At 43.1% G+C, this 22,940-nt stretch overlaps 1 protein-coding gene across 1 annotated transcript in view; it reads right to left on the bottom strand.

Moving 5' to 3' along the window:
* The window catches only part of BCAR3 (BCAR3 adaptor protein, NSP family member), a 91,379-nt gene that overhangs the window by 7,077 nt on the left and 61,362 nt on the right, over positions 1-22,940 (bottom strand). Inside the window, exons 4-7 of the mRNA XM_077824225.1 lie at positions 10,898-11,026; positions 9,203-9,639; positions 7,580-7,680; positions 4,109-4,755 (exon numbers count right to left, since the gene is read on the bottom strand). Coding sequence (XP_077680351.1) covers positions 4,109-4,755; positions 7,580-7,680; positions 9,203-9,639; positions 10,898-11,026 — 1,314 coding nt within the window. The remainder of the gene's footprint in view (positions 1-4,108; positions 4,756-7,579; positions 7,681-9,202; positions 9,640-10,897; positions 11,027-22,940) is intronic.

The raw sequence follows: 22,940 nt of genomic DNA, 5'->3' as shown, positions 1-22,940 counted from the left end.
AAAAAGCCTCTATTTTCCCTCCCTACTGCATTAGTCCTTGCCTTTCAAATACATAATGATTATTTGCAGTTTGCTACATCTATAAGAACTATTAATCTGTATTAATCTTAATAATGTTCATATTATCTAATGAAATACTTATGGGTATTGTTTTAATGTTCATATGCTGACAAATTTCTAATCTAATCTGCCTCTCTATCATCACAGCATCTAAGTGCCAACCTTTATCTGCAGGACTGTATTAAGGCAATATGGGGCCTTAGGCACACCATGACACTGGCTACCCAATGGCTTTACCCCCCAGACGATCCCCATTTCCTCCCAGAGAGACAAGAGTGGTGGCAGAGGGCCTCATGGAGAGGCCAGGGTTAATCTGCTTGGGTGAATAGATCAGAATCACTGCTCATCTCCTCCTGCCATACATAGATCCCGACTTGAGTGGAGTTAGTGTGTGCCACCAGAGCACTAGGTCTGGGAGTTAACAGCCCATTGAGATGAATGGGACAGTTTCTCCTCTCACAGCTATTGTTCCAGGCGTTCTACAGACAAGCAGACATCACTACCTCGGTTACACCTGGTAAATGTTTGAGTGTTCCTCCACAATTCTGAGGGCTACAAACTTTATTTTTTAAATGAAAGCTGAGATTCTGATGTAATCAGACTTCAGGAGCTGGGGTCCTATACACAGATCTATAGTGTACAGGCTTTAATCTGGCCCTGCTTGTATGCAAATCTGTTGTAATACTTTAGAATTCGGTGGTACCAATAGTATATAACCAATTCCAAACAAATGGCAATCCTTCAATCCCAGCAGCACAGGCAGAGAACAAGCTGTCATTTCAGGTTGCATCTAAATGAGTTCGATAGTCACAGGATCAGGGGGGAAAAGCAAGATCGAAAGAGAATGCATAGGCACTTTGATAGGGTCAAACTGAGTGAAGCACAACGTAGCCATCAGAAAGAAGCATCTCCAGCCACATTTGTTCCAGGTCTTTTAATATTCCATCATGGAAGCAGAGTTCTTAATTAAGTTTGCTAGGCTAATTACAGAAGCTAAGATTTCCTATTAAACTAGGGTATACCTAAGGGAATTACTTCAGTCAACACACACTTTTGCTATTCGATTGCAAGCCATTCTTCTTGTTATAATGGTTTTAAAATTCCATTTTTTAAAACTTTATCTGCGGTAGAAGGAGAAAAGGTACTATATTAGTTAGATTGTGCCGGGCTTTGAAAAAAAAGGGTTAGAGAAGTGCTATTATTAGAACTATTAGTTTTCTGAAGAGGCTTAGAAAACAAGACCTATGAGGAACGTTTGAAAAACTGGGCATGTTTAGTCTTGAGAAACGAAGATTGAGGGAGACCTGATAAGTCTTCAAATATGTTAAAGGCTATTATAAAGAGGACTGTGAACAATCTCATGTCCACTGAAGGTATGAGAAGAAGTAATGGGCTTAATCTGCATTAACTGAGATTTAGGTTAGATATTAGGAGAAACTTTCTAACTATAAGGGTAGTTAAGCTCTGGAATAGGTTTCCAAGGGAGGTTGTGGAATCCCCATCACTGTAGATTTTTAAGTTGGACAAACACTGTCAGGGATGGTCTAGGTTTAGTAGGTCCTGCCTGATGTCTTCTCGGGGTCCCTTTTAGTCCTATGCTTCTATAATTCTATGACTGTAAGGAAGCCACATTCTGGCATTTCTTCTGGAAGGGTGGTGCAGAGGTGTAGCTGCTGAGTGAGGTTCCCTGAGCCATTCTGTGTATGAGGAACAGATGGGCATCGGAATGGCTCAGGAGGGCCTAGGGAAGCACATTCAGAAGCAGTCAGTGCAACTGCCTCAGAAAGAAACAGTGTATGCTACTTCAGCATCTACTGGTGGATGCCAGCAGGTCGATAGGGCGGGTGTGCTAGCCACACCCATACCTGGCTAATCATGCTCCCTTGGGGCTGTGGAGCCACTAGTAAGCACACTAGCATTGGGGGAGTACTAGCAGTAACATTTTGTTGGGGAAACTGGCACAGCCTGGTTCTTTCTACCTTACAGTGTAATATTCATGTTAGGCAGATTCACCTGTCATTCCTCAATACACCTGAAATCACTGCTGCACTGTTTGTTCATCTTTATGGCTGACAGTAGTCACGTGTCCCATTCGCCAACCTGTCTCCCAAATGAGTCTTGGAGACACTGTGCAGTTCTCCATGTAAGCTATTAGAAACCCCAGGGGCGGGGAAGAGCCCTTGCTAGGTCACTGAGCACGCAAAACTCTCTTCTAAATCTCATGCTCAGTGAGTGGCAGATGAGACAAATGCTGTACCTTCATGAGGCAAGTTTTACAGCAAACATTGTAGAGAAGAGTTTGTTTTGAGTTATAACAAAATGATAGTCACAGCATTATCCATTTCTGCCTCAGGAGGAGCCATTGCCCCTCTCTGGATATTGGGCAGGTGGTGTACATTTCTTTAGCGTAATTAGAAACAATATCACTTCTCACAAATATAGTTCCCAAATGACTGACTGAATTAACTGATGCACTGATTTCACCTCATGTGAGTGTGCAAATATGCCGTTTGAAAATCACTACAATGCACCATCTCTTTGGCCTCCAGCGCCCTTTGGAAACTAACAAACCTTGATTATGCTTTCACAGTAAAGCACTCCTAACAAGAAGCAGCAGGGCTGGAAAGGCCTTTCCATTCTTTCTGCAGTGGGCTGGCTGGTGCTTCCATTATTTAGACTCAATCAAGAACCATTCAATTCCAATTCCAATAGATTGTATAGAGAGTTTAAAGGGGTGTAATGGAGCTGATGGCAGTAAGAAGGAAATGCTATTTGAAACTGTGCACATGTAACGCTGACAGACCCCGGTCGTTGGGGGGTGGGATTGAACCTGGGACCTCTGGAGCTCAATGCATGAGCCTCTATCACATGAGCTAAATGCCACCTGGCTCTTAGCTAAGGCTGTAGAGCAGACTCATTAATTGCTCTCTCAGTGGTCTCAGTGCCACTAGATGGGACAGAACACAACACCCAGGTGGTGTGTGGGTTACACACAGATCATGTCATTCGAATCACAGGCATTGCAATTATGACATATCCTAACTCCCCTGGATTTCATTAGACCCAGTGCTACTGATTTCAATGGGAATTGGGTGCCTAAATAACTTTGAGGATCTGGAACCAGGTTCACACTGAAGAAGTGTGAGGCATACCACGCTTTCTCTCAAATGCTGTGTCTGTAATGGATACAGCATTCAACCATCCACTTCAAATGACTTAGAATTCAAATGGGTTTCATGTTCCCTTTAAATAAAATCATTATCCTATAAAAAGGGCTGTTTGTACTTGAGTTTCTCTCTTCTTTTTTCCATGTTGCTGATTCCAGAATTGCTGCTCAAAGATTTGCCAGTATAACCAAGCCTGCCTCCTTGTAAAAATATCTGTGTGCTTCTGATGCTTACCAAGGTGTGCAATAGAGGGTACAAATGGCATGTGAGGAGAGAACTGCATCTAAACGCTCTGCAGGCCCCTTCCACTACCTCTCATCCTGTCAAGGCCCAAAGACCCAAACAAGGGTTAGAAGAGCAGTATTCATATAGGAAGCTAAAACAGATTGTATTCTATTCAGGTTCTTAGCTCATGCCCACCATTTTGGTATCTGAGTGCCTTCCAGTAACATGAGCAATGTGTGGTGTCCTCATTCGCTGATATGGGATTCATTCCTTCAGAATAAATACCATTTTTCCTAATCTCAGTTTCACGATTCAGCATTTCTGCTTTAAATAAATCTACAACAAACAAAGAGAACATCAAATTTGTGTGGAATGGAGGGAAATATAGCTCTAAAATTAGGGACAACTAAGAGGGATTTTTGGTCCAGAGACAAATTTGTAATCATTCTTCCTAGGCTAAAAGCTCTTTTCCAACCGTACCCCTTGACAAATCCCTGCAAGTCCCCCAAGTAAATATATTCATTACCTGAGTCCCAGATCTCTCCTTTAATTCTTTCAAATCTCTATTTTAAAAAAGCTTAATCTGGCAGGGTATCCAGTGACATGCAGAAAAGTTAATGCCCTTTACAATTATTAAAAACCAAATAATCAATTACCTTGCAGTCCATTCTAAGCATATGCCGGGCAATAATCTTTGGATTACTGTTGGTGAATAGCTCCTTAACTCTTTTTAACATTGGTGTTTCAAGTGGCTTGTTTTCAGAAGGAAGAAGTTTGGATTCAAAATCATTTGGTTTAAAACCGGATACTGTCTCAAGAACAGGTACTACAAACATGCTGCCTTCTTCAGCCATCTCAGTCCAAGCTGCTAATGGATCCATTGAGCTCTGTAAGGCATCATCTTCATGGATCAGATAACTTGTTTCAGAGTTCCTGAATGAGAGCAATCCATTCTCTTTAGCTATCAGATGCTCCACATAGCTGCTCTTCTGAGACAGAGGTTGCTGTGTTGCTCCACAGTCTATGGAAGTGGCAGGGTTTAATTCACAGTAGTGTGCCTCTGAACTGTGCCAAGCTAAAGGAGACTGAGGTTGCCTCAGCAAGGGCACTTTGTTGGGTTTAGGCGGAGGCTTGGGACAGAGCTGACTGTCTGATCCTCTAAGAGCTTCTCCTACTGGCGACTCAGAAGCGATCCTCTGAACTACTGTGGGGCTTAGAGTAGGTTCACTGCCTGTTCTAAATGCAGGGGAATTTGAACATGGGCTTGTATCTACTTCAGGTAACTGAGATGGATGCCTTGAACCTGTAGGTGAAGAACAGAATCATTTTTTATGATGTAATAATAGCATTAAGGCAAAACTACATATAAGCCTGAGATACATTTTACAGTTCTTTTTTGTTGCTGTTGTTTACTGGGGGAAGTGTTTCAGATTATGTAAATTCTTCATTCTGTCAAACACTGTTTAAAATGTATACTTTAAGAGATGAGCTACCAAACAGATCCTCACAAAATCCCAGATACAGAGAGCAGCTGGGCTGTAATGTCACCCTGTGGTAACACTGACAATAACCCACAACCCCACAGCACACAAAGGCTGTACAGTCAGAGCTGGAAAGTCCTGGCTTGGAATGGGAGTGAGTTTGTAACTTGATCTGCCAGATAAAAATGGAATCTAGTTGCACCACACGAGGCCTATGAGTCATTTTTAAGAATGACATGTTTTGAAAAGAAAGAAAAACTTCCTTAAAGTGGAGTCTGGGCATGTAGTGAGGTATGAAAAGAATGAACTTCAGGGAATCTACTTCTGTAACCCTAAAAGACAGTTGACTCAAATATGAGGGAATGTGTGTACACTGTAATATTTACACACATAGGCCCCATCCTGCAGTTACCACACAGGCAAACATCCCATTGACATCAAATGAGGGCTGGCTGCAGGATTCTTAAGACCAGAAGCGGGCAAACTACAGTCCGCGGGCCACTTCCGGATACTATTCCCCCTCCCCTGCAGCCTCAGCACGACATGACGCCAACGCTCTGGCCCACCGCTCCTGCTGGGCAGCGCGGTGGCAGCGTGGCTGGCTCTGGCTGGGTAGTGGGGCGTTCCTGCTCTGAGCAGCATGGTAAGGGGCAGGGGTTGGATAAGGGGCAAAGGGTTCCGGGGGGGGCAGTCAGGGGACAGAGGGCAGTTGGATGGGGCAGAGGTTCTGGGAGGGGGCAGTCAGGAGACAGGGGGGTATGGATAGGCATGGGAGTCCGGGGGGGGGCCTGTCTGGGGGTGCAGGTGTGAATAGGGATTGGGGCAGTCAGGGGACACGGAGCAGGGGGGTCGGATAGGGGGTGGGGTCCCAGGGGTGCCTGTCTGGGGGCAGGGGTTTGGATAGGGGTCGGGGCAGCCAGGGTACAGGGAGAAGGGGGGTGGGAGTTGGATGGGGATGGGGTCCTGGGGGGTGGTTAGGGGCCGGGGTCAGGGGACATGGAGCATTGGATGGGTTGCGGTTTCTGAGGAGGGCAGGAAGTGGGAGGGGGCGGATTGGGGGTTAGGGCCAGGCTCTTTGGGGAAGCACAGCCTTCCCTACCTAACCCTCCATACAGTTGCACACTCCGATGGAGCCCTCGAGCCAAAAAGTTTGCCCACCCCTGCTTAAGACAGAAGTTCCCAAACTGTGGCCCACGGAGAACTTGCTGGTTGTCTACAGAGAGCTGACTGATTACTTCATACTTCTCATTACCCCAACTGCTACATTGCATTAAAGACCCCCCAGACTGTAAGGTCTCCAGAGTAGCGACTATCTCCTACTATGTGTCTGCAAGGTGTCTAGGGGCCCTGCTCCTGATTGGAGCCTCTAGCCACCATCATAATATAAATAAATACATGAATCACACATGAAATACTTTCCTAATTTTACTTTTCAGGGTAATTGCTATAGTTACTACATCAATGTTATTGCAATCGTGAATGGGTGGAAGGCAGTTCATCCGATCACAAATGGGAGGGAAAGCAGTTTGTTCAGTTATGTCTGGGAGTACGGTGGAGGAAGAGATGCGCATGACTAGACAATCTCTCTCTATTAAGGTGCGGGCCACTCCACAGAAATGTTTGAGAACTCCTGCCTTTAGAAATCAGTTTAAAATCCACAACACCCATTTCCTTTTATTTTATTTTTTAAACAGATTTAGTGCTCTACAAAAGTTCAAGATTGACCACCTTGGAAACCAAAGGCCAGAATTTATCCACAGGGCTACTCACAACCTCATCTCAAGCTTCCTCACACAGTGCTCCTGTTTGGCATATAAGGGGGTGCCCTTACAATTTTCCCCCCTAGGTATAGCTTGGAGGGTAGGTCGGGGGTGGGGGGGGTGGGAAGGTAAGCAAAATTTCTCTGGCAATTGGGCAAGTGCTAGTAAGTCTTCTATCAGTAGGGTAATGCAAATGAAACTGATCACATTCTGGTAAATTTCATATTGCTTCCCCCCAGGAAAGTTACATGGGGCAGCAGCAGGGGCAGAATTGTGATATAAGCAGAGAAAGGAAGAGCAAAGGGGGATCAGAGGAACAGAGTGTACAGCTGCCCCACTTCCTCTTCCCTAACCACCAGCAGTAGCCAGGGGTGGAAAATAGCAGAGTACTGATTCTGCATTAGCTGCATTACCTGCCTAACAGCAGTGAAACATACCAGATTGCATCAGGTTTACCACAGCTGCTCAAGCAGCTATGGGCATGATGGTATCAGTGAAACTGTTGAGGGTCTTGTAAAACTCTAGGGTTGAGATGGTGACACTGCCAAGAAATGGACCTATTCGTGCCAATCATGATCATCATTTTTGTGATGTGTAAACCTAGGCACTAGGGTGCCATACCAAGCTGATGGGTGCCTTCTAAATAGCATGCTTGACTCTAGTTATTATAATGAGCCTATCAACTCCATTTCCATGGACCACTGAACAGTCATCAGATGCTAACTGTATTCAGTACCCTCACACTTGAGACCGTGAATTTCACGTGGGCTCCAGTCTCTGAAAATCTCCAGCATTTTAAAATGTAACCTGAAGACAGGGTAGAAGGCTGACTGCTTGCTGGCATGCATCTTCTAAGGAGTTATTAGAAATCTGCCTACAGACATACCTATTGGCAGGTAGCTTTCTGACTGGTGAGCCTTTAGGGAGAATCTTTTCTCCTGGACGTGATCCAAACTAGCTGGCTGGCTACCACTTTTTTCTTTGTTTCTGAGGGGGAAAAAAGCCAACACAACAATATATCATTAAAGTGCAGTAGGACATTTAACATACAGGACCAACCTTCAGTTGTGCCAGAACTAAGGAGAGTCCTCAGCTTCCCACTTACAGCCGCTTAAAGGGCCCTTAGTATGGGTGAAGATCTGGCTCTGAGCATTCAGTACTGAGAGTTATTGCTTTGTGCAACATGGCAACAGGTCTGTAATTGTACAACATGGCAGGGCAGAAATTAATGCTTTACAGGTTCTCAACCTTTTGCATGCTGTGACCCCCTCTTACAGCAGAGGAAAGATTTGTGACTCCTTTTCTCTCCTAGCCATACAGGAAGGGAGGAGGAGTGTGTCCCCTGGTTGGAGTGTGTGTCACAACCCTCAGGTTAAGAACCCATTCTCTAACACAGTGATACTCAGACCTCAGTGGTTCAGGAGCCAAACTAACAATCAATATTACCCAAAAGAGCCACAGTAGTTTGAATTCATTGTTTCATTTACTATAGAACTATACATTCAGATTTAAATAATATGACTGGAGAAATATTTAGTTTATTCTCACAGCAAAATGGCTGACCAAGTATTATTATTATTTTATCAACTACAATTGGTTAATAACATAGTAAAAGCATCCTGATTGGTTAATAATTAAATCACACCACTGTTTTAATATCATGTGCTGCAAATAGCTGCAGGAGACACATTAAAGAGCCGCTTGCGGTTCGCGAGCCTCAGTCTGGGTATCACTGAGCTAACAGAAAAGAAAGCTGCCCTTCCATTTCTGCCCTGGTTCAGCCACAGGAGAGTAAATAAGGACCTGCTTTGGTTGACATTCCCAGGAAAAGCAGATGCAGAATATTATTTACAGGCTTTGGATGAACGACTGCTCAGCCAACATGCAGTTTTCATAAAAGGCATTAACAATGCCTACCAACTGCATTTCTCAGTTCAAGAGCAGACATCATTAGCGGTCCAGACCCCACTGCTGCACAAGCAATCCTCTGCATCTGTCTGAAGTTCCATGGACTTCACTGCGACTCCTCGTGGGCCAGCACTGCAGAGCCCAAACACCATCTCGCTGAGGAAACAGATCTCACTGCAAAAACCCTGAATCATGTTTTTTTAAAGATATTTTAGAGCTGATTATTTTCAAAATCTGATTACACCATTCATCTAGTTTGTTAGAATATCTGTACTTAAATTAGGCTGCTGCCATAGTCAATGGCATCAGTAATCTCTGTGTTTTACATTAATATAATTGAAGACAGAGTTACCTTAAAGCTCCTTATTACAGCTGTTAGTCCTCTAAGGCCTGAGCCAAAGCTCACTGGAATCAGTGAGAGTCTTTTCACTGACTTCACTGGGCTTTGGATCAGGTTCTTAAAATGAGTTATTAGATGAGACTGTGAGGCCTGATTCTTTCCCCATGAAAGTAGAGGACAAAACTCCCATTGACTTCAATGGGAGCAGGATTGGATTCTTGACTCCCCTTTAAGGATGATGGTGGAACAAGAGAAAAGTACCTTAAAAGATTTCCTCTGGTTAAGCTGTGCTCCTGGGACTGCACGCCGCATATACTGAGCCTTACTGCTGTCTCTGTTTTTCCTTCAGTGATATTGCATTCTCTTTGTCGAACTGGAGATACTCCGTACTTTTCCTCTAGACACCTCAGTGGCACGGTCCGGTTGATAGGCTGAAAAATAATTGCTCCACTCTGCTTTGATATTGGCCTGCGATTCCCCACATAACATCTCACTAACCCAGGGATGCTGTCGAAACTTTCAAGTTCGAACTGATACTGAACACGGCAGTAGGCTTCATTGAGTCTGAGGACTGTCCTGTTGATTTTGAAATGTTGAGAGATGTTTTTCCACTGACAGGTAAGAACAAAGTTTCCAGGACTGGAGAGAGAATCCCTAATCAGGAAATCTCCATCTCTCTGAACTAGGCTTTCTGCCACCTTAGAGAGAAAACATACAAAAACAAAAAACTCACATTTAGAATCAGAAGAGGAATACTCAGCCTGGGCTAGTATCACATCAGTAGAGTCTTGTTATTTAATCCTAAATGTCAGGCCCAATTCTGGCGGCTCTGTGAGCACAGGTTTAAAACCAGAAAAGACAGGATGGAGGAAAAGCGTGGGGCAGAATGTTGCCCTCTCTAATTCTGGCTCCTTCTAAAATCCACAAGCCATTCCACAGACTTTCTACAACAGGAGTCTGGAAGGACCTTCTAGGACAGGGCCAGAGAACGCAGTTTGTGTGCATATTTCCCCAATTTGTCAAAAGAAACTAATCTGTATATACCTCAAGAGAGACAAAAGAGCTATATTTAAAAAGGGTTTCACACCATTCTTCTCTTTGTTTTGCAATATGCACATAAAAGCTGAAAAAACCCATTTCTTTTTGAACCAAGCTGGCCCTTCCCATTGGACAAACATTAATTCATTAATTTTCAAACCACAGAGCTGCCTGTTTCTGGCTGCTCTGCCCAATGTTCAGCATCTGCTGATGGCAGCAGGAAAGCTCATAACTATGAGAAACAGCATTTGCCAGGTGCATGTTGATGACGAGCCAGCAGGGGGAGCTCATGATGTTTTTCCATTCATAGAATAGACTATCAGGGTTGGAAAGGACCTCAGGAGATCATCTAGTCCAACCCCCTGCTCAAAGCAGGACCAATCCCCAATTTTTACCCCAGATCCCTAAATGACCCCCTCAAGGATTGAACTCACAACCCTTTTTGGTGTAGACGACCAAAATAAAAAGATAGCTACTCCAAATAACTATTAATCATTATTACTACTAGTACGCTGTTTTATCGTTTCAAACTAAAGAAAGGGAGAAGATTGGAACATTTTAAAATTCTGGATAATCATATTAATCTAAATTCAGGCCAGCAGCTGAACAACAATATTAGAGGACAGAGTGTAGCTCATCTACAGCACAGAGGAGCTTTCTTACCTCTCCTCATTGGATGATTTTTTATTTGTTAAAAGTATAAGAAACAGTGGATTTCTTCCCTCAGTCTCATTTCTCACCAGGGCATATTAAGTAAATTATACCAGACACTGTTTTTTTCTCACACTGGAAGGCATTCCTTTCTACTGAATTGCTGATCTCATGCAGCCTCTGTAACACGCCAGTGTTAACCTGTCTGTATCTGTATATGAAAGCCCACAGCTTTGCCTGTGAAAGGAAGACCCTGGAGGGACGTACCTGCCGAGGAATGCGTCCATGGTACCAAGCATGGCTACGTAAGTCTTCGCTGCTCAACTGCAGCTCTTCCTCTAACTCTTTCTTCAGCTTTTCTGGGGTGTTGTCCATAATCTGCCTCTCTTTAGAAAACTGCAATAAAGATTAAAAGGTTTGACTGTGCCAGGTTTAGTCATTAACATTTTATATCACTCAAAACTTTCATCACATATGTCACACAATCTGCAAAAGCTACTGGAACATGGATGCTACGTTTAACAAGCTGACCTGCCTTTGATCCCTAAGTTGTATTTGCAAAAACTAGTGTCAGGTGAGAAGGTGCGTAATGACGACACACTGTACTGAGTGCATAATAAATGGCCCATCTGTGTATCGAGAGATAACATGCACCTACTGAGCCACTTCAGTAATTGCATCTTCCCAAGATAAGAAGCAGAGATGGGTCCAAAGCTTCTGCCCCCGCCCCAAGACTTTGTAGTTTAATTCAGATCTGAACTTTGCTTTTTTGCCCCATTTTAAGAAAGCATATCCTAAACTATCAGGACAGATACAGAGTGTACAATTCAGTACTTATGCTGCATGAGAAATATCTGCCTTATTAAAGGCAAGTTTCCCTTAAAACACTTACTTCTAAGTAGAAGTACAGCCTTATTGAAGCCTGCATCTTCTGGCATTTCTCCTTATTCCTTCCTGAAGAGAGCAAAAATCTTGGTTCCCGTTAGGGCACCTCCCTACAATGTGTAAGGTCTTCTGGGGGATTCCTCTATCTCTATAATATAACAACCGTAAGATCTTCTATGGGATTTCTCCCCCTTTCAACAAGCGCAGGATATTCAGGGGGTTGCCGTGTCCCTCTATTCCCAAATGACGTACCACTTCCATCTGGGGTCCTTATTCTTTCTCTGGAGTGTGACTAGGGTGACTAGATGTCCTGATAAAAATCGGGAATGTCCCGATATTTAACCCTTTGTCCCGCATCCCGATCAATGTACAATTGGGACCGCATCTGTCCCGATATTCAGGAAAGGAGGCAAGCGGGAGAGGTGAGTAGGCGAGCAGCAGGCGGGGGCAGGTGTGAAGAGGCGAGGGGGGGGTGCGAAAAGGCAAGTAGCAGGCAGGGAGGGTGAAGAGGTGATTGGTGAGCCAGCGGTGGGCGGGTGGGAGGCGATCAGCGAGCCAGCAGCAAGTGGGGGTTTTCGGAGCAGACATGGGGGTTTCTGGCAGCGGAGTGAGGAGGTGAGTGGTGGGTGGGGGACTGAGGAGGGACGCAGTAAGCCAGCGGCAGGCCGGTGGGTGAGGAAGGGCACGGTGGCGGGACGGAGGGGCCGAGCAGGGAGGGGGTGGGACCTGGGGCAGAGTGGGAACGGAGCCTGGGAGAAGCAGGGGTGGACTGTGGGCAGGGTCGATGGCACCCCAATGTGTCCCGATATTTTACTGTTGTGATCTGGTCACCCTAAGTGTGACTTTGGTGATCCATGAAGGGTGTGGCTCCTTCTCCAGAGAACCACTAAGGATACTGTTGTCCAATTTTCCAGAAATTCTCAAAGGGGAGACGTTCTTTGGACATTCTAACTTCCTCTGCAAGGCCTGTGATTTAAACGTAGGGTTTGATGTTGCTGAAATGCCCTCAGAAAGCCCCATATGTTCAACTATAAAATATTTTAATGGGATTCGGCTATTTGTGGAAACCAACATGATGCTACATTGATCCTGGAAAGAGACAGATGCTACCTCCAAAAAATAAAATAAACAAGCCAGAGCTAAAGTGACACGGAATGTTGGACCCCTGATAGGAGATGGGTTACAATGAAACAATAACCACAGAACATTTTTCCCCCCATGGACAGACACTTCTTTTTTTTTTAAGTTATTTGGATGGAATCCAAGGCGCCCAGATTCCTTTCACAGGACACTTTGATTGAATGGTACAATTTATGCATTGTTTATAAAAAGACTGGAGAACGCTGCTGTTCACCCACTGATCACAGTCTTTCTGTGATCGCTGTGCTCTCTAGAGTTTCCATCATTGCGTCCTTTCAGCATATAACAGAGAGCAGATGCTGTGTGTTTTGAGCTCCCATCAACAAGCCTCGGTGCAGTCTGGGATAGACCAAGTTACAACTGTTTGTTAGAGAGCATATTCTTGATGGAAAAATTTCAGGAGAGGTGGGCGTTCTGCTGCCCACATCATTTAAACAGATTCATTCTAAGATGAATTTTCTTCCTATCTCTTCCAAGGAAAAACTATGTGCCTTTTTAGACAATAAATAGTTGAAGGTTTAGTTTATACAGTTGAGGTCAATGAAGCACTATAGTAGCACTTTAAACCCCCCTGCAATTTTGTTTGTCAGCCATGTTACCATGCTGTTTACACAGGTGAACATGGTTAACAGGGATACTCATGTTGTGCAACAAGGGACAAGTCCTGCTCCTTCTCCTGCAGCCAGGATGCCTCTCTGCTTCAGGGATCGGGCAGGATTTGGGGGTTGGGTGTATAGCCTATACATGGAGCTCCCTGCACAGCAGCATGCAGTGATGGGAGGGCACAGAAGGCCACAGCTTGGGTGCAGAAAGAATCATGCAAGGGGCTACGGCAAGGACTCTGGCCACTGATGTAGAGGAGTCTCGACAAATCAGCTCCCTGGTTGCGTTGCAGCCTGTAGGGGAGAGGATTTGTAGTCTCCCCATCCCTCACAATACCTGTGTTTGGTGCCTGGCTCAGCTAGTTGGGCCAAGCACTCAGTGTAAGATTCCTCCCACATGCACTGCATAATTTAGAAAAACGGGGGCATAGATATAAACAATAGGCCAAGTCGTCCCTCCCTGCAGTAAAGCAAAGTAAATGAGCATTGCACAGGGGACCTTCAGAGGGGTGGGGTGGACGGAGCCATCCTTCCTGCAGCTGTGGCCTGTGGAGCACTAATGAGTCACTTTTGCAGCTGCTACTTCAGCTCTCCACAGCTGTTTCACTCTCCCCTGTGGTGCATGTGAGTGTCTGTGCATGAATGAGTATCCAGTAGATCAGCAAATTGGCAGATCCACCGAACTCAGCTCCAGCATCGTCATCACTTAGCTGCCCAGCGCACGATTTGCACCAGTGATCTTTAAATACAAGGAAAGGTGTGAAAGATTAAAAGTATTATCCTACACTAAATGGGTTAAAGCTAAATGAGATACAATTATAGCAATTGTATGGACTAAAGAGGCATACTGTTGCATCTGCATGACAACATCATGCCAATTATATATTTGCAGTTACTTAGGGAAGTTAGTGTCAGGGCGGGCTCCAGGCACCAGCTTTCCAAGCGGGTGCTTGGGGCGGCATTTAGAATGGGGCGGTAGCCCGTATGCCGCAGCGGCAATTCGGCGGCTGCTCTGCCGCTCTTCCTGCCTCAGCGGCAATTCGGCGGCGACTGCTTGGGGCTGCAAAATTGGTAGAGCCGCCCCTGGTTAGTATACAAATCTAGGATGGGATTTTCAAAAGTAATTAAGGGAGTTAGCTGCCCAGTTCCCATTTTAAGTGGCTAGACGTTGGGCACTTAAATTGCCATAGGGAGTTTTAAAAATACTAGCCCAAATCAAAATAACTCGGTGCACAAATGTAATTCTAAATATCTTGTATATACATCTACTGTATTAGATGGAACACATTTATCAGACAGTATTTCTGTAGTGTAGTTGTTCATGGATTGTAGCTCCTAAATAAAGAGTTTTGATGTAATCTATTGCTTACTGCAAATTTTCTGGATATAAAAAAAGCAGTATTTATATCATTAATCAAGGGTCGCTCTAGAAATGAGACCATTTCAGTGGTGGGTGACGCTATTACTGTATAATGGAATATGACTTTGTGACATGCTACAGGACCAATCAGGATGAAAGATGCTACAGGTCTATAAAATATAATCATGCCAGACCTTCAGCTCAAGAGTGAATTTCAGTCATAGTGAACAATGCTGACAACTAACTTTTATCTTACAAATGGAGGCTGGGTTATCTATCACAGCTGTTTTCATCAGGATACAGGAACATATTTAATATAATACAGGAAATAAATCATGGGTAACTGGATTATTCACTAGCTTTAAAAAGAAAGTAATGAAACAGTGTGCTCATCATAAGAAAAACATTTTTAAGGAATCCAACTTAGCCAAATAGTTAACATTCATGATCAGCCTTTTAAACTCACAACAGACTGGAACCTAGAATAAAAATGGTTAGATTTGAAACTCTTCAGGGGAGGGACTGAGTCTTCCTATGCATCTGTGCAGCACCTACCACAACAGGGGCATTCTACAGACAGTACTACCATTAGCCCAAATCTATTTATAAAACTGTGGTGTTTGCACTTAGAGAGCAACAGCAAATAAATCACATATTAGATTCATTTGTCTTGACTTTTTTTTTTTTTAAATTGAGCAGCATTTGTCTTAATTTTGTGTCTTGGACAGAGACAAACGCTTTGTCAGCAGTTATCTAATAATAATAAACAATAAAGAGGTTTGAATGGAGCGTTGCTTCTACCATGCATTTGCAGAGAGATGGTGGAGTGGGTGATAAAAGTCTTTTCAACCTCTAAATATGATCCTATTATTCCAATCCGTGTTGTGACATAACTCACTCTGACAGAGAAACAAGGAAGCATGCAGCTCAGATTCCTCAGGATCTCCAATCGGTAATAACAACTCCTTCATATGCAGCCCTGATACTGCAAGGAGAACCATGTAGGCAAATCCCTGTGCCTGCACAGAGCCACTTTGACTTCATTAATCCACAAGGGCCTGCCCAAGGGATTCCCTCAGTGTTGAATTCTGCTAAGAATCCCAGTGGGAACACATGGTCCCAAGCTTTTAATTTTCAGCAAAACGTTTAAAATGACCACTGCAATTATTTTACCATTTTTCCAATTAAACTTGCGGCGTTTATCACATTGTACGAATGATTTCCCCTCAAGTCTCATTAAATCTAGGATCACAACCTGTCATTAATTCCATAGGCTTGTTTTGATACTATATGTGATTTTGCATTTCAAAGGCAAACATAAGCTGTTAGGTGCAATGAAGATTGGAAAATACCAGTGAAGTTCAAGAAAATCAAATTCCAAAAGATTCACTCCATTTTGCCTGTTTAGGATAAACTATCAAAAGTGACTTGGATTATCATCATATATTATATGTATGAAATTTGACAAACCTATTGTTCTGGGAAGTTCCTATTAAAATATACTATTCTCACATCCAAATGAAAATGATTATTTTTATTTGTGCAGATGGGATTCTTCCAAAGAGACCTCTCTACTACAGCAGGCCCTAGTTCTTAATCCTCCATTCAGAACGAATCGCATTTGGATAATTTTGAACGGTGCCCATTGCTCTGTAGCAACTTTGGGCAGGTCTACACTACAGCCTAAAATCAATATAACTTACGTCACACAGGGGTGTGAAAAAGCCTTCCCTCCCACCCCAAGCGAGGCAAGTTTTGTTCTGTTCCACTGACACAGCTTCCACTTCTCACTGAGGTGGAATAATTATTATGCGACGGGAGAGCGCTCTCCCTCGGCATAGCGCATCTTCACCAGATGCGCTGCAGCTGTGCCGATATTGTGCTGTAATGTAGACTCGCCCTTTGTCTGCAAGCTAAACTCATAATTGTTGTTTATCCTGTAGACTAACGGGGCAGATTCCACTCTCCCCTACACCAGTGTAAATCTGGAGTAACTCCGTTAAAGTCAATGGAGACACATCAGTTTAATACGAGAATAAGGAGGAAGAGAGTCAGGCCCACTGTTTTACATACATCCCCAAAGCTTATGTTGCTTCTGCTTTGGAGGCTTATCTCAATTCTAATGGGAAGCAATAAACCAAATCTGGTTTCTATCTGAGTTTGAGAGTCAGGTATTATATAGTCAGAGGATGGATAGAACAAATTAAATAATCTTAATTTACACTAAAAATGGATAGGAAGCAACGATAATAATAATAAAACCTAACCTAATCCAAATTGGCTGGAATTATGAAGACACAAACGGTTTTCTTTATAAAATATATGTTGGAAACTGTTCAAGATGTTTACTGCACAAAATCTCCAGATGAATTTTTGGTTACCCAGGGGATTCACTGTCATATCTCTGTGTAGCCTGTTGGTAAAGTATTATTTACTCAAAGCACATCTAAGGACTGTTACAGTTGTTTCTGTAGGTCTCAACTTTCCTGATAAAAGGTAACCCGAAACCCTGATGAGGTTTTCATCAGACCATTCGCTAGCGTCTTCTGCTCATGCAGCTTCCCTTATGTCCTTCATCCTCATGATAGTATTTCAATTATTTCCTGCTGCTATGGGCACAGTTTAGCTAGCAGACATTTAAATTAGCCCCAAGAGGCAGCCTTGTTATTTTCTGATTCTTCTTGCTTTGAAAGGAAAAGCTCAACTTTTGAGAAGGCTTCAAAGCAGAGAGCAGTATTATGATTAGAGATCAATGAATCAATTAGGAAAAAAAAGGGGGCATCACCTGAACCAGGAATTGAACCAAACCTACACCTTGCCCAAGGTTCTAATAAATTCAGCTACATATCCCACAAACCCATCTTTTCCCCAACCCCCCACAGGCCTCCTGCTCTTGGTTAAGTCCATCCTGAAGTCTTTGCTAGCCTAGTTGCAATCTTCAGATCTCACAAGTTCTGGCACTTTCTTAGAATAGATGAGGGGAGGAGGGAGGTATGCCCTGGCTTCAGATACTGGGAAAATCCCAGAATTCACATGATTTGAACAGAGCAGCTGTCCAGAGTGCTAGACTGAAAACTCCCAAAGGAATAGAAGCACAGGTGAAAGGGATGTTGGGGATTTGGGAGGTGAGGGAGAGCAAGACAGGAGAGGATAGGAGATGAAACAGAGGAGAAGTATTGAGGAAAAGAAAGGGAAAACTCACAAGGTCTGGAAAAGCTTCCAAACTGTAGGGAGTGAGTGAGGCTCATCTGAATCCAACCCCAATTTTCTCAGGTTGCTCCTCTCTGATAATAATAAGAGAAGATTTGGCCTAGATAAGGTAAGAGAAACTCAATATTTACTGTAAAACTCATGGCTTCCATTTAAAATGTACACTTACTGCAGTAAGTTTAACCTTGCCTTCTTTTGACATTTGCTGTAAGTACCTGACACTGCATGTATAAAGATATTTAAAGGTATTGGATACCACAAAGCATCCTTTACAATTCCCTAGCCCCTAAACTACTAACCAAGACAGACTTGCATCAAGTATTTCACATGTATAGGTGTAATCACCTGCAAAAAATATCCCTAATGGGATGCTATTTGAAAGCATTCTGTTTGGTCCTTATTCTCTCCTGCCTGGTGGTTTTATTGCACTTAGCCTGTAAAACTGCAAGCGTGCAAAACCCAGACTAATTTCAAACATTACTTTGGGGGAAGTGGAGGGATGGAAGACTCTCTTGCTAAATGGTGTACATCTTGAATGGTACATCTTAAATGGTCATAGCACTGACTTCTCTGCTTAGATTTCCCTTAATTTCTCACAAAAAATGGAAAATGTTTGTGGAACTAAGATGGTGTGTGACAGATATCGCAACCACATGCAACATCTTTGGGGATCATAGTACATTAAGTGTGTGAATGGTTTATGTATCACTATGGGCCAGGAATTGTATGCAACTCCAGGAAGAGGGATGCCACAACTCCTCCATGAACTAAGAACTGTGGGGGGTGATTAAGGTAAATCACTCTAGGACAGGTGTAAACACCTCTAGAGAGGTACCAACCCCTGGGGAGGCTTGCATATACTAGTTCAAACTGGATTTTCCAGAGACCAACAGATAAAGAAAGAACTTTTGGCATAAAAAGGCTGTATTTAAACAGACCCAATGCCTTCTTTCTGATCCAGCAAATGAATAGGACTTTCTGTGCAAGCGCCCCCACCCTTGCAGAAAGATTTTGCCTACTAGAGCCTCATATATTGATGCATGCAGCTTCTTCTATTGTTTTTAATGTTTTCCCTGTAATGCTTTTACCTGAGGAATAAATGTGCTTGTTTAGAAGAAGCTGTGTGTTAACTGATAGCTACTGTTCAGAGCCCTTGAAGGGAAAGCAAAGCACAGGTGCTGGCCTTTAGCTAGACTGGCTTGCTGGGGATACTGCAGTGTAGGGCAGGGAGCTGTGCAGCCTTAAAATCCCCAGTCAGAAGGGACTGGGACAAGGGTCCTCAGCCAGAGATAAGTGATGGCCGGACACGTGAGAGCTGACTGGGCATTCCTGGACAATGTGAAACTTTAAGTAAATTAATACAATGGCAGCAGCTACAAGAGGGGCACATCTTGACTATAGCACACAGCCCATATTTTTAGGTCAGGTACTGGGAAAATCCAGAGGAGGAAAGAAGTTTTCCCCAAGGTAGCGTTCCATGGCTAATACTGCAGATTCAGGGCTTCAACACACCCTGCAGCTGCTGCCCTCCCCAGTCATGGAGGAGAATGGCAGATGGCTACCCATTTCCACACTTCACAGAAGGTGTGGACCCCTGCATAATCTCCCTGAAACCCATGCCCCAGCACAGTGGAATCACACCAGTTCGAATGAGGTCAGAGCCTTGTACATGTAGGGGTGCATGAGACAGAATTTGGCCCAAAAGAGGGAGACATAAAACTGATCTAAACTGAATGATGTAACAAGGCAAGGTCAGGCCCAACCGCCAGCTTGTTCAGGAGAAAGTTTTGAAGATGGCCAATATATAGATCTTAAACTGAGCCAAGGGAACCCTAGAATTAACCAGAGACCTGAACTAAGACGGAGTGGAATGACATTTTATGGAAAACCCAAATGGGCATTGGCTGAAGAATCGTGAGTCTCTAGTGTCAGCTGGGAACTTTTGGAGGAACAACTGGTGAAAAGTATCAGTAACAGGCAAACTTCAATCATCATCTCACTGACTTTCTTGAAATTCAAGTCAGTCACACAAGCTGAGTGTCCTTTGCCCACCACAAGGCAAGGAGCGTGAGGCCCTTCTGACATTTATGGAGATGTTCCTGAATGGAAGAGCCACATGAACATTGATCTGGTTTATGCCCAACAGGCATACAATACAATATCACAGGGTTCAGTCAAGTGCTCGCTGAAACCAACAGAAAGAATCTCATTGGCTGCAGTGGGCTTTGGGTCAGGCCTATGTTATACAATCCTTCACTCCAGTAAGAAAATAATACCCTCCCTACAACCCAACTGTAAATATAACTCAATCCTTAATTACTGAAACGACAGCATTCACAGACTAGGGAATATGGTTCACCTTTAGCTAATGGAGCCTAAAGCTTTGAATTCTTATGTGTCACAATCCTAAAGTTCCTATTCCACTGTTGAATGGTATTTGCTCAGGAAAAATTCCCCTTAATTGCAATGGGGATTTTTGCCTGAGTAAATCTTAAGGACTGCAAGATTTGGCCCCATGTGCTTATGCAAATGTATTTGAGAAATGCTTATGTCCAATCTATTACTAAGAAGCCAAACGCTGATGTATGTACTCACGTAAAGCTCCCACTTCAGCAAATGGGAATAGGCTGAAGCAAGTACAGAGTAAAAAGTAAGCATGGAGTTTAGGAGTTTGAACAAAGAAGGAAAATTGTGGTAACAAAGGCACAAAGTAGCATATATAAAGACAATCGTTTATCTCTTTTAGCAACACATTCCGTGCACCATCTTCACTACACCCACTATAGTCATGCTCAGAAAAAGAACTGGGGTAGCACAGACATCAGTTACGCGTGTGTTAGAGGGCATGTGGGAGTGGAAATCTTATGAATTATGTAAAAGTAGCATGAGAACTCAGAGAGAGGAGCTTTCCCCTTGGAAGATCTTAGGACATGCAGACAGGTCAAGAAGGAAAGAAGATCTTTTCAAACATGATTTTTTTTAAAAAATCAGCCTTGCTACCAAGGATGCAAAACAAACCTCATTGCAGATCCTGAAGTCAATGGGGAGCCAAGGTTCAGAGAGTTATGTGAAATTTCACAGTATCTTGGTAAGTTATTCCTTCCCAGCCCAGACTCTCCAACAACAACAAATTTTATGCCAAAAACAAAGATCCAAAAGCTGGGCTGTGGTGACTTGCTAGCTCATGGTATCAGACTGAATATCCTTCATGTGAATGCTGAAACTGGATACGTAAAGCCCAAAGATACCAGTGAATCAGATTTAGATTGTCATGTAGTGAAGAAATATTAGTTAAAAATCACCATCTATAAAAAGCCATTGCAAAGGCTATCTTTCTCTTGGACGAACTTGCAAGGGTGGCCTCTTATAAAAGGCTGCCTGCCTGGGTTACATTCATAACATTAGGACATTACTGGGTGATGTGGTAGCTCTATATACTGGAAGTTTCAAAACCTGGCAGCAATGAGAACTTGAATGGCTTTCCCCTTTTGAACAGCTTCAGATGAGGGTGAATCATCAGCTGTATAATTAGGCTGTTACGAACAAATATAATATTTGAACAGGTTCTCCCCTTCCAATCGTAAAGAACATATTAACTGAATAGAAGTTGCAACACCTTCAGGGCTAAGATGGGGGCTGTTTACCATTTTTACCATGGTTGCATCTGAATTTCCAGATTCTGAATCCCAAAAATGACAGATAGAACTTTTAAAAGGAACCATTTTCAGTGGCTTGAAGCTCACATAATAAATGAGCACAGTTTAGGGGAAGTAGAAGTGTCTCTGCCCATTTCTACAGACAGCTGCCAATCACACTGCAGTTTTCTGTAAATTGCAGTAAACATCTGAACTAGGTGGTGATCCTCATTCTTACTTACTGTTAGTAATTGAACAGGGGTGCACTTTCTAAAACACACACACACACACCCCATTATCATGATATAGCGTTATTAGGCTATAGAGTTTCTGAACTAACCATTACGTTGGACTTTACACTCCAGTAACTAAAATACCACTTTAGCTGCTGTATTTCTGATTTTCAAGAGTCACAAAGGTAGGTATAATGCATTATCAGTACTCAGACCCTGTACATGTCACTACAGTGCATGGTGGGACATATATCAGTGTCCATGTGCTAGGCCAGATTCTGCTCTCAGTTACAACTCAAGTCAGTGCAGTTACTGTGGATTTACCTCAGTGTAACAGAACAGAATTTGGTCCCGTGTCTCAAATGCATCCCTGGTATAACTCTACTGATGTCAGAGGATTTATTCAGAATGAACTTGTCCTCGGTAACTGCACAAAGCTGATCCCTAACAAAGTTAAGGATAAATCTCATCTAAATATAATTTTTTTCCATTGAAGTCAATAGGTTTACAGTGGTGTGAGAGAACAACTAGCCCTGAGTTCTTTATCAATGCTGGCACCGAAGTGCATTGGTGTGCTAGAGAAAGGAGGCATTCAGCTCCCTCTCTTGGATCTCATGTTCTCTTGCCCCCTACCCATTTCCATGTCTGACTGTTTTCCCCTCAGCAAGGGTGACCCACTTCCAAAATGTAGGCATGTCTAAAAATAGCAGTTCATTGGGTTTAATTGAAGATAAGTCAGCAGTGCCTTCTGGAACACATGTATTGAAATCTATTTTAAATGCTGGAAATCTCTTTAAATAGAACCTTATTTTTGAAAGAGACCAGCTGTAATTTGTTTCTTCATAAAAGGCTTTATTCTTTTCCCATACAGCAAACACTATTAATGTTTCGGTTTCTCCAGAGACTATATGGATTAGACCAAATGGAAAATTACCATGACAACACCAGTGTTATTTTAGATATTAGAAATTCATGCCAAGTTAAACAAAGGGCATGGACAAGAATGATCGTTTTAATTCAGTTCTGATAGCAAACAATAAACCCCAACTTCATTTTGAAAGTTGTAGAGCAACAGAACTACAGTGAGAACCTTTAAAATCCCAATTAAAATTAAAAGCAATAAAGTTAACAGGACAGACTCTCCTTTCTTTGATACTGGTGACTACTTCAATGCGGCTGCATCAGTGAAAAGGAGAAGAGAATCTACAGTAGGGTCAAATTTTCAAAAGTGCCAAAGTGATTCAG

The sequence above is a fragment of the Eretmochelys imbricata genome, chromosome 8, assembly GCF_965152235.1.
Source record: "Eretmochelys imbricata isolate rEreImb1 chromosome 8, rEreImb1.hap1, whole genome shotgun sequence".
NCBI lineage: Eukaryota > Metazoa > Chordata > Testudines > Cheloniidae > Eretmochelys > Eretmochelys imbricata.
Note: the sequence above shows the minus strand (reverse complement) of the source record. Positions and strands in the feature narration are given on the sequence as shown.